The sequence below is a fragment of the Nannobrachium achirus genome (genome assembly GCF_963921795.1).
Source record: "Nannobrachium achirus genome assembly, chromosome: 10".
Taxonomy (NCBI): domain Eukaryota; kingdom Metazoa; phylum Chordata; class Actinopteri; order Myctophiformes; family Myctophidae; genus Nannobrachium; species Nannobrachium achirus.
In genome coordinates, this window is record NC_137819.1 from 27,164,051 (window position 1) to 27,176,067 (window position 12,017).

Genomic DNA, 12,017 nt, shown 5'->3' on the forward strand with positions numbered 1-12,017 from the left:
GTATGCACCCTAACCACCCTGTGGTTAACAGACTTGATAACCTTGGAATTGCTTTGTTCTCGTTTGATAGCGTACATTTGGATCTCGTTGAGATTGCCGTGATGTACTGAGCTATCTCTGGTTGTCATGCAGCCGTTCCAGATGTGAAAGTCTCCTCACCTTTAATTGACTGCAGTTTTCCAAAAGGCTGGAGATGTGAATATATGAATAATACCGTGACTAATGGCGCTCGGGTCACACAGTATTTTTTGGAAGGTTTAGCCGTGATCTTTCCTGCCACTCTGCACAAGGGTAGACTGGAATCTGGATTTCTTTTGGAGGGGTTGATAAAAAAAAAGGCTACTTTCTAATAAGTCTCCCTACTTTCTGTGTCTCTCTTCCACCCTATTATCAAGGACAGCTGCTTTGATCTGACTTGGAAAGGTATACAGGGAGAGCCAGAATTTGAGAAAGATGGAGTGAGAGACTGAGAGAAGGAGGAGGATGTGCTACAGCACTTCATCCATCTGTTCTCATTGTGTCTGTGAAACGCAAACCACTGCTGGCATCACTATCAGAGATCTTTCTCTTCATCCGCCCTCTGTTTAGAAGGCTTTGGCTTAATGACGCCTTAAGACCGCCTCATCTTTAAAGTGTGTCCTGTGTGTTCATCTAATCAGCTCTCAGATATGCACAGCTGCCTTATTGTAATCTTTGGCTGTTTTCCCGCCATGATCATATTTTTGGGGGATCACTTTCAGGATAACGCAAAGGTTATTAATGAGTCAATGGCTATCAGCTGGTATATCTTTCTCTTTGGTATATAACTCATGAAGATCTAGAGGGACATTTACTCTGCTGATTCAGAGGGTAAAGAAATATAGAATGACATTGACGATCAGGGCAGGGAAATCCATCACAACTGAACGGGGCCAGACCAAATCTGCCGACAGCTATCTTTTTCTTTCTTTTTTTTTTTGTGCACTGTACTGGCAGATTTGTCTGGTTTCCAGGCTACACCAAAACAGCTTTCACTTCGGCCCATAGGGGGCGCCCCACCACCCACTCACATCTCCAGTTAATAACCTTGACTTCCAGTCCATTGTGTGTGTGTGTGTGTGTGTGTGTGTGTGTGTGTGTGTGTGTGTGTGTGTGTGTGTGTGTGTGTGTGTGTGTGTGTGTGTGTGTGTGTGAGTGAGAGAGAGAGAGACAGTTCCCAGATATGTTTGTTTTGCACGGTCATTCCTATGTGTGTCGTACTGTATGTTGACTATTGCTGTGACAGTGAAGACATGCTGACACAAGGACGTTTGTCCTTGTGTGCAACTGTGCGTTTGTGTAAGTGTTTACTTGCGAATGTCCAAGCCTGTGTGTTTGTGCGTGTGGGCTGCAACAGGAAGAGTCTGTCGGTAAGAACTAACCGTGGCCTCTAGGTGAGTCATGAGAGCAGTGCCTGAGAGCAGGCCCTCCCCATGGCCTTCTTTTGGCACCTTTCCCTCACCTCTATTTTATCTAAGCATATCGTTGTTGTCGGGTGGAAACCTTGTATGTCCAAAACCATTCGTTTTATATTCATCATTTTTAAAAATGATTTAAAACAGTGAAAATAAACGATCTATAAGCACACAACGCCTCGCACCACGAAGTGTTGTGTGCTTGTAGATCTGCTGTATTCACTAGTTTCATGCGACGGTCTTGTATGGTGAAGCAGGGCTTTGCTTTGCGAAAAAAAACGTACAAATTTGAAACTTGGAGGAGATACGAGGTTTCTGCTCGACAGTGACGATATACACGTCAGAGGCAGGCATATGACATTTAACTCCATAGCTCCATATCCACCTCTTTCCGCGGGAATTTACTGGAGAATTTTTTGCACCACACTTCCGGTTAACAGCAGACATACAAGCTCACGTCGCGTCGCAGATGCAGCCGTTGTGAGCTTGTAGATCACACTCGGCTGCGGCGCCGGAAGCTCCGTGCAACTTCTGCGCAATGCACGATGGGATGTTGGAAAGTTGGGGATGGATACTACTGTTCTTTAATGACCACACACACACACACACACACACACACACACACACACACACACACACACACACACACACACACACACAGGTAAACTCACAAAAATACCCACAAACACAATACATAAACTTGCCCCACACACACACAGACAGACACACATCACACACCACCCACCCACGCCCTCCTTCCATGGTCTTTATATTTGCTAACCTTATTGTCTCCACCAGCCGAAGGCAGGGGGAGAGTATGTTTTCGCCCCTGTCCGTGCGTGCGTGCGTCCGTCCGTGCGTGCGTCCGTCCTCCAAGTTTGTTACCTGCTAATCTCCGGCACCGTTGGCCCGGTCGCTGCCAAAATGAGCACACACACTCCTTGGATGTCAATTCAGAACCTCTGCCCCACATGTTTCTAATGGCCCTGTTCTAGCGCCACCTTGAGGCCGATGTTTGCAAAACACATTTCTGTACACTACTCCTACAGATTCTGACCAAAAATCACGCAAATCGGTAGACATGTAGTCATGTGATCGACATGGATCTGTCTGATTGTCCATATTCCATCCTGATTGGCTGAGATTCGCTTTCAAAGTTTGTAAGATTGGTCCGTTTTGGACAAAATGCCTCAAATCACAAACGCAGAGTGCAATTAACATGAAATCGCGCACACACGTTCCCACTAGGCCGAGGAAGAAATGCCACTTCAAATTTGTTAAATCAGCCTCACGGTGGCGCTATACCAGGCCAATTTGTGGTTTTACCTGTAACTCCACTGATCAGTTTCAAACTTTGTAAGCGCACTCCCTATAGGCCAAGGAAAAAACATTTCCTTGTATTTTTCACATCAGCCTTTTATAGCGCCACCAGGAGGCCGACTTATGTAAGACACATTTTTGGATATTACTCCTTCAGATTTTACCACACAAATCAGTACACAGTATCTCTACAGTCATATGATCAAGACGGATCTGTCCCATATTAAATATTCCATCCTGATTGGCTAAGATTGGCCTCCAAACTTTGCAGGATTGATCCGTTTCGAACAAAATGCCTCAAATCAAACACAGCGTGCAATAGTAATGAAATTGTGCACGCACATCCACAAAAGGCCAAGGAAGAAATTACACTACAGAATGTTCAAATCAGCCTCATGGTGGCGCCATGAAAGGTCTAAGATTGGTGAAGAACACATGCCACCCTTTTTACATTGGCCTATTATAGCACCACCAGGACGCGTGGCTGGTGGAGACCTGTGCTCGGAAGAGCACTTCTTCTAGTTTCTATCTCTGACAAGGCAGCGGCGTATCAAACTATTCAATGTCATTCATTATAAATTAAAAACAATATTTGAATCAAATAACTAAAAACAAATCTCAGTCACAGACTGCTGTTGTCCCCCACTCTGCCCGTGTCTCCTGGCTGTGACTGAGGTTATTTGGGGACCAGTGTGCTGTCTAGTTTCTCCCCTCTCTGCTGGGGGTTTCTGGGTTATCTGGGAAAAAGCAGGTAGGCGGCCTGCCAGTCTGCAGGAGGAGGCTCTCCCAAAACAGCAGCCCAAATTATACCTCTATGAGTAGCCGGCTGGTCAGCCCACCACGCTCGACACGGTGTCAGAGGGTGTCAAAAGAAATACGAAGGTGCATCATCAGGATGCCTGAGAAGAGGCGTGTGTGTGAGTGTTTGCACATAATTTTTTGGCTGTCTCCATATTTCTCTTACCTGACTTTCGCCAGATGGTGGCAGCATTGCGTTGCATTGCTTTACCATCTGGTCTCGGTCCGCCAGCGTTGATAACACTCGTAAAGTCCCGGGCCGGACCAATCAGCGGCAGCTATGGGCGGGCTCTGAGCGGCTCTGAGCCAATAGAGTGACGTTGCCTGAGTGCATGACGTTGCCTGTCTGCAACGTCATGCAGACAGGCCAATATGAGTGGTTGGAGTTGGCACTCCCAGACTGTGATAGAAACGGCCACATCCAATCACCTGCTACAGAAATTAAAAAAATGGCCCGCCCCTTACATAGAGTCTGGCCGAGAGATCCCAGATGTAAGGCAGAGCGTTATGCACTGCTGCAACTATCTGGCGAAAGTCAGGTTAATATTTCTCCATATTTATGTTATTTATTTTTCCGTACAGTAAATGAATACTGAAAAAGGCTGATATCCATGCCCACAACGTTAACATTTTTTAAAAGTGAAAGTGGGTTTATAAATATTTAAAACCAATGAAAAGTGTTTGTGACAAAATAATAACTAAATTGGATCCACTGAAACACTGTTTCTTTTGTCCATTTCCTGGAAGGAATTGGTTTTGGACATACACGGTTTCTCCCCCCGACAGCAACAATATGCAAGTTTGTCTACAAGAAAGAGAGAGAGAGAGAGAGAGAGAGAGAGAGAGAGAGAGAGAGAGAGAGTGGCTGAGTCTGAAGCACATTCTGACAGAGAGGTGATGGTTCAGGGCTCCCTGTAAAAAAAAACAAGCAACAACAACAACAAATATTCAGCCTCCACTGTTTGTATTTCATCTCTACTCTCTATATGACACTGGTTCTTCACTCCACAGTCCCGGTGAGCCAGTGTGCTGCTGGTGTTCATTCTATCTTGTCTAAACCAGGGACTAATTTAGACCTGGGACACTCACAAGGTGAATGCAATGAACAACCTTGCAGCTTTGAAAACTAGCAGTCGACCAGAAATTCTCTACCATGCTGCTAAGGCTGTTATTAGGCTGTGAATGCAGTGATATTACCAAAAATAATGCATTCAGATATGTTAACTCCTGTCATGTGAGAAAACAAATGACTAATAACATAATGACTAAATTGGGGATAAAAAATTAAATACAAAATATTTACAAAAATGGATTTAAAAAAAGCTCACCATGAATAGAAATATTTCACATTTTGGTTTAACCCATTTAGACCTGATTCCATCTATCAAAAAAATAATATATCAATATCATGTCAATATCACGGTCAGTATCATGTCAGTATCACATGATACTGACCTTGATATTGACAAGACATGATACTGACCATGATACTGACATCACAGTGACCATGATACTGATATTATAGCAACATGGCACTGATGCTGTTCTGGTCTAAATGGGTGAAGCTTCTAAAACATTTTGTTTTGATAACGGGAAGAACCCGGCTTCAAGTGTGCTAATCTTTGGATCTAGTTTGGCTCGCCACCTCCAGGCAAATCTCGACTTTGAGCACATGGCATTTTGTGGGTATTTTTTATCCCTTACATTGTGCATCGTTTTTTTAAGATGCTTTCATGGCACCAGTGGGAATTACTTTTACAAATTCCTTGTATTCAAATAATGTCTGTCTTTTAACTCTTTTCGAAGCCAGATGCAGAAAAACCACATCTACACTTGTATAAGTGTGCGATTCTCGGTTTCACAAGTTTAAAGTGTATAAATGTAATTAGAAAAAGGCTTGGGTATCATCTCATCAATTCAGAGTAAATGACAGTTATTTAAAGACTCACTAGTGGGAGTAATGAGGCATGTAGTCGGTAGAAACACACGCACACACAGAGAATGAAAGTCTTAGACAGGGTGGAAGGCAAAGGAAGCGAAAGCATGAGAGAGGTTGAGAGAGTACAGCTTAATTCATACTTTGTTGTACGATGGTGAAGCCCAAAGAAAATAACAGATTTAATAACAGAAGAAGTGAAAGATATTTTTAGCGAGAGACACCGGCGTATGGTGTACGAGTTGAGGCTGAAGAGAGACAGGGGTGTCGCACCAAATTCTGGGCCCTGGGTAGGATTCACTGCGGGCCCCCCATGAATGTTCTTCATGGGGGGGTTTAACCCATTTAGACTGGGAACGCATTATTACGCATTATTTTGTTCTTTAACTATTGAAAAATAGCAGCTATACAAGCTCACAGGTGCCACGCTGCTAGCTTGTAGATCAGCTATTTTTGAAAAATCTATGTTTCTATGACAATTGGTGCTCAAACGTTTTCATGTGAAGGACCCCCAAAATTATATGTATTTGGCCATGGACCTCCGTCTCCAAATATGTTGTTCCAGGGACACCCCAGAAGCAAAATTTGAGTTACAAATGTTCGCTTAAAAAATACATACAGTATATTCAACGACTTTTCAAAAAATAGCAGATTGAGTGCTGCGCTGCAAGCTTGTGTATCTGCTATTTTTTCAATAGCTAAAGTATAAAATAATTCCAGGCCCCTCTACCTTGGGCCCTAGTAACTCAGTCCCACTTTTCCCTCCCCGTGTGACGCCCCTGAAGAGAGATCCCAAAGCAGGCAGCAAGATGGCCCCCGGAGAGGCACTGGAACAGTTCCAAATGTTCCACTCCAGAATATCTTCAAGGACAATCAGCTAAACAGTTGATAATAAGAGGGCCGTGTGAAATCGATTACTCAAGGTGTTATCTGTGCCGCGAGAAATGGCGGGTAATTAGTCACGGCTAAAGGAGTGTTACTGAGAGAGTGAGATGGGATTTAATCTTAATAGATTTCCCTGCACGACACATACTGTACTGTAGCTCCTGTAGTGAACTCTCTCATCTGACATTCCTCTGCCTCTGTAGGCCACTTGTCATTTAGAAAGATTGAAAAAAATGTATATATAATAATAAAAATTCAGATTTTCTGAAATAAAAATAATTATGAAATCAATTATTTTTCAAAAGAACTTCATGCATAAAAAAAAGAAAAAGAACTAAATTACACAAATTAAAAGAAAAACGTTACAAAGTAGTGAAAATTTCCGTTTGGAGACCCCGGGGAGATAAGACGTCAACATTATGCTCAAAGATTACGTTCATATTTGACAGCTATTCTGGGTTTCTTTTTTTTTTTCGCGGCGGCCTTCGGAGTCGTTATTTGCTTATGCGTAAACCTTAGGCGACGACGAGGCACTTGGAGTTCAACGGCCGCTGTTGACTGAGCAGACAGAGTGGAGAGTGTATTCACGGATAACCGACAGGAAAAAAAAAACTCTGGGTGATTGACAATGGCAGTGGAGTGTTTGCTCCTTGGAGAGACAGACCTGAGGCACGCCATATGTGTTGGTTTAGCGATTAACCAGCTCTCAGATTGATAAAGTCAACTGCTGTTGTGTCGCTGCCTCTCTGTACATACTGTAGGTAAAGACACCCGGTGGGAGGACTAAAGATACTTTTCCGAGGTGCCTTATGCTTCGTTCAGCCCACACACATTCTTTGCATAACCACTAATGGCCACGAGCTGTTTGTGTTGTGCTCGCGTCTGATTGTTTGGCCTCCTCCAGTTTCTGTGGTGGGCTGTTTGAACACCTGGTTTTCTAACGCTTTGCTTTGTGCACCTGTAATAGAGCAATTGGGCTTGTTAGATCTTTGCTGGAAATGTGATTGGTTCGGGTGTTTATTCTTGTTTATTCGTACGCTACACCAGCAACCAACAAAAGCTATCTTGATATCTCTTATTATCTGCAATGTATGTAGTAGTAAAAGGTGCTCTGAGGTGTCTGCTTCTCAACCTGTGGGTCGGGACCCCCAGGGGGGGTCCCCAAATTATTTTGGGAGGTCCCCAGATGATTAACTTAATGTGTAACATTGTTTTCTCACTCAACAGTAAACAAACCAACGTAACATTTGAGTGTATAGTGGGTATACTATCTACACATTTTTAAAGTGACAATTTAAGAACTTTTTAATACCTCTAAAATGACAAATTAGCCAACATTGGCCAAATTAGAGGCAGAAATTGTGAAAATAGACGATCTACATGCTCACAACGCCTCGCAAGATCGGCTATTTTCACAATAGAACCATGTTATACAAAATGTAATATGTCAACTCTTAGTGCTCGTCAGGGTGTGGCGGGTCCCCAGTTAAAATATGATTATTTTGGGGGTTGCGGCCTGAAAAGGTTGAGAACCACTGCTATTATATACGCTGACTGGATGATACTGGTTATTAATTCATTCTCATTGTCAATGTTCTCTTGCAGAAGCTGAAACAGAAGAACCAGCAGTTGAAGCAGATAATGGACCAGCTCCGCAACCTCATCTGGGAGGTCAACTCCATGCTGGCTGTCAGAACCTGAAATATGCAGGGTGCACACGCACACACACATACACACGCACACACACACACACATATGCACGCACACAACACGCACGCATAGACATAGAAAGGTAGACGCCTCCTTCGGCTCTGGGGCATATGCATCGAGGGACCAAGGGAATCCGTGTGCATCGCTTCCACGTGCGTCACACATACGGAAGTTGCTAGGCCAATCAGAGGCAGGTGGGGGCGGGTCTTTAGGTACGCAGCCTGTAAGTACAGCTGAGCCGCGCAACATCGGAACTGGCTCTGTTGAATTGAATTGTAGTCCTTGAATAAGTCCCGGAAAAGACGCGCTGTGATTTGCCAGTAGTCACTTGACTGGTGGTCCAATGAACTGTAGAGGCGAATGAGGCATCTAGCTTTTTATATCTGTGCACGCACGCACATGCACAATGGACTGTAAGTCATGGTTATTAACTGGAGATGTGAGTGGGTGCTACAGTAGAAATGCAGGCTTTGACAATACAATCACCACCTCTCTGAAGATGGTGTGGCAACGATAGAGATGACAGAGAGGAACCAGACCGGGGCAAAGAAATGGGTTGAGAAAGCAAGGGGGCAATTAAGCACTAAAACTCTCAGCGCTAACGTAGCATCTTGAGGCACGTACCATACTTAGCCTCTGACGCAGTTTGACCGCGAGTCTTGTGTGTTCGAATCCGGAGGATCCTTGCCGTGTGTCACTCCCACAGACTCTTTCCCCGTTTCCTGTCAAATCTCAGTTGTACTATCAATAAAGGCAGAAAAGCCCCCCAAAACAACAACAACAGTAGGATCTCTGAGTGTTCATTTTAACCTGAAAAATACCTAAAAAAGTATTCTAAATCCTAATTGTTTTTATCTTTCTTTATCACCACTGATGACGTTCAACGTTTTTAATGTCAAGGACCCCTAGAATTACATGTATTTGACCACGTACCCCCCTCTCAAAATATTTTGTTCCAGGGACCCTGAGAAAGAAAGATTTGAGTTACAAATGTTCGCTTTAAAAAAAGAAAGAAAAATGCAACATATGCAAAAATCTTCAAGATTTTTCAAAAGTAGCAGATCTACAAGCTCGCAGCGCAGCACTGAGCGGTTAAAATCTATAGTGGTTAAAATCTATAGTGACACGAATGCGTTCCAGATCTAAATGGCCCTAGGCGTCACATTTTTGGGCATGTCATTATAGGTGAAAAAAATACATTTTTAAGTCTTTTAATAAATCTCTATTAACTCATTGGCCGCCTCCCCCGATAGTCACGAGAAAATTCCAATGTCGCTCCCCGCCAGGCCCGATAGTCCCGAGAATTTGCTTTTATATAATGTAATGTTTAATTACATTATTCTGCAGCCCGTGAAAAAGTTTGAGCTTTCAGTCATATAACGAACCAAAGATATCACTCATCACAGTAAGTGTGTTTGAAAACAAGAGTGTAATAACGTATAAATCTCAATAGAAATGAATAAAACTCCCAATAAACCACAGTGAATGCATTTAGCGTGGCAGAGCGCAGCCCGCAGAGTGCAATCAGCGGCACACTGGCCACACGCATGTAAAGGGATGTGGGGCAGGGATGTGCAGAGAATATTTAGAGAGGCAGGGGCTGACATTTCTAAAGGGGCCTTTTGGTGGACAATTCTATTGAATGCAGCCCTCAGGGGCAGGGGCTCAAGCCCCCTTTGATGTCTATGTGTGTACATGCCTGGTGAAGGGGCTGGCAGAAGCGACAACGGAGCAGCTGGATCTGAGACCATTTTGCACAAATCAAACAAAATCCAGTAAAATGTTCACTTGGAAAGCCATGACCTGCCTCATTGGCCAACAACACACAGCTTCATCATAACCCCCAAAGTCTCGACAACAAAATATTATGTCCCAGGCAGCCAGACAACAACGAAGATCAGAAGATCAGATCAGCAGGAGCGTCACAAGGGAAAAGTGGGACGAGTCTGAGTTACTAGGGCCCAAGGTGGAAGGGGCTTCATTATTTTATACTTTTGCTATTGAAAAATAGCAGATCTACAAGCTTGCAGCGCGACACTCGGTGCCATGCTGTGAGCTTGTATATATCTATTTTTTAAATCCCCCTATGTAGAAAATTCATGGGGGGCCCGCAGTGAATCCTTGTACCCAGGGCCCAGCACCGACACCCAGTTGGAACAGATCCTCAGCCCACTACAAACACACGTATAGAAAGCCTGGTGAGGCGAGGTTACAAACAACACAATCACCTACTGGACAAGATGCAGCGCCGTCGGCCGGTCCAGTCGACCACCAACCGATCTTCAAGCCCTGCTACGGGAGTGGAGAGGAGAAAATATCCCCCCCCCCCCGGCGGAGTCCTCAATCAGGCGACCATTGTCTGAAGAAAAGCAACGTGTCGCGTCCATATAACTTCCATCGGTATGTAACAAAACTGGTGAAAATAGCAGATCTGCAAGCACACAACGCCTCGCATCCATGGAGCCTGATGGGAGGAGGAGTTCTAGGTGTATTATATTCCAGTTCTCAGGAAAGGGTCGCGTCCAAACTCCCAGCGGTGTAACAAAAAAAAGGAGTGAAAATAGCAGATCTACAACGCGTCGCGACGAGTGGAATCCAACGAGGAAGAAATGCAAACACGGCGATCGTCATTGTCAGTAAGTTTACTGTTGTTGTTTACATCCAAGCCTAAACTACTTTTCTTCCTCCTCACTTGGCTGATGCTGCAGCGTGCGTGCACGCGCAATCGCGCATGTGCGCGTGTTTGAGGCGCGCCGCGCAACGGCGCAAGTGCTTGCAGCCTGAAGGAAGGAAACGCGCCTGGAGAAATATCACCACTGGCCGTGTGTGATCGCTGCAGTCTGTTCCGTTCTAAAGCCCGCCTACTGTATCCGGTTATGTAACACTCACATGCATGCAAGAAACGTTTCCGCATCCGGTATAGACCCAGGCCGGATCAGCAACAAGCAGAGTAACTTGATTCCTATCAGTTCTCTACGAGGCCACTGAGCAGGGGCGTCAATTGGGTATGGCAGGGGTATGCAGCTGCCATACCTTGGCTACAGGGGGAAATAATAAAAATGTACTTTTCATCGTGCCTGTTGCTAAGGTATGGCAACATGACTGGTGTCTAGTCATGTTGCCATACCTTACCTTTTTCTGAACTGACGCCACTGCCACTGAGGCCAGCCAGCAGTTTGCGCACATCAACAGAGCATGAGAGCGATTCAATTCAAAGGAACGTTATTGGCATGAGAAAACATAGGCTACGTTTACATCGCCAAAGCAAGTGCCACAAATAAATAAAACAGTTGAATATGGGGAACATATTTACAGTTATACACATAGGCTTTGCCTTATATAAAGTTATAAGTGTGTGTGTGTGTGTGTGTGTGTGTGTGTGTGTGTGTGTGTGTGTGTGTGTGTGTGTGTGTGTGTGTGTGTCAAAATGTGATCTGTGCAAAATAAAACACTTGAATGTGAATAAAAGGTAAAAAGCTTATTTCTATTTGTGTGAAGTCAGTATGACGCCCTAAGGGCAAGAGGTGACCTATTACAGCCCTATTACACTATTCCAGTTATTGCCCTATTACACAATTACACTTATTACACTAGTAAACTTATCTGATAAGTGCCTGACGCCATAAATACAAATATCAACTGAATTATCCACTTGAAAAGCGATCGATCACAAAAAGGTCAATATCTCCAGTTTTATCAATTAGAGCTGGATTTTGGTCAAAAATGGCTATTTTGAGATGGCTGCAACTATAGAAAAAAAAGCTTTTTATTTTATTTTTTTATTTTTTGGTGAGACTAGAGGTTGTCTTCTTTCTTTTCAGGTACTGTAAGACATGGTCGAAAAAACACAGAATTTAGGAAAAATGTCAATATAAAAAAAATATATAAATTTTTTTATTAAACAAAATGGCAGGAGAGCCATACAGTCAATGTTA

General features: G+C 43.8%; 1 protein-coding gene across 1 annotated transcript in view; it reads left to right on the forward strand.

The window, feature by feature from the left end:
• med30 (mediator complex subunit 30) overlaps positions 1-9,305 on the forward strand; it is a 48,639-nt gene extending 39,334 nt beyond the window's left edge. The window contains exon 5 of the mRNA XM_080735155.1: positions 7,978-9,305. Coding sequence (XP_080591281.1) covers positions 7,978-8,073 — 96 coding nt within the window. The 3' untranslated portion in view covers positions 8,074-9,305. The remainder of the gene's footprint in view (positions 1-7,977) is intronic.
• Positions 9,306-12,017: the final 2,712 nt, after the last annotated feature.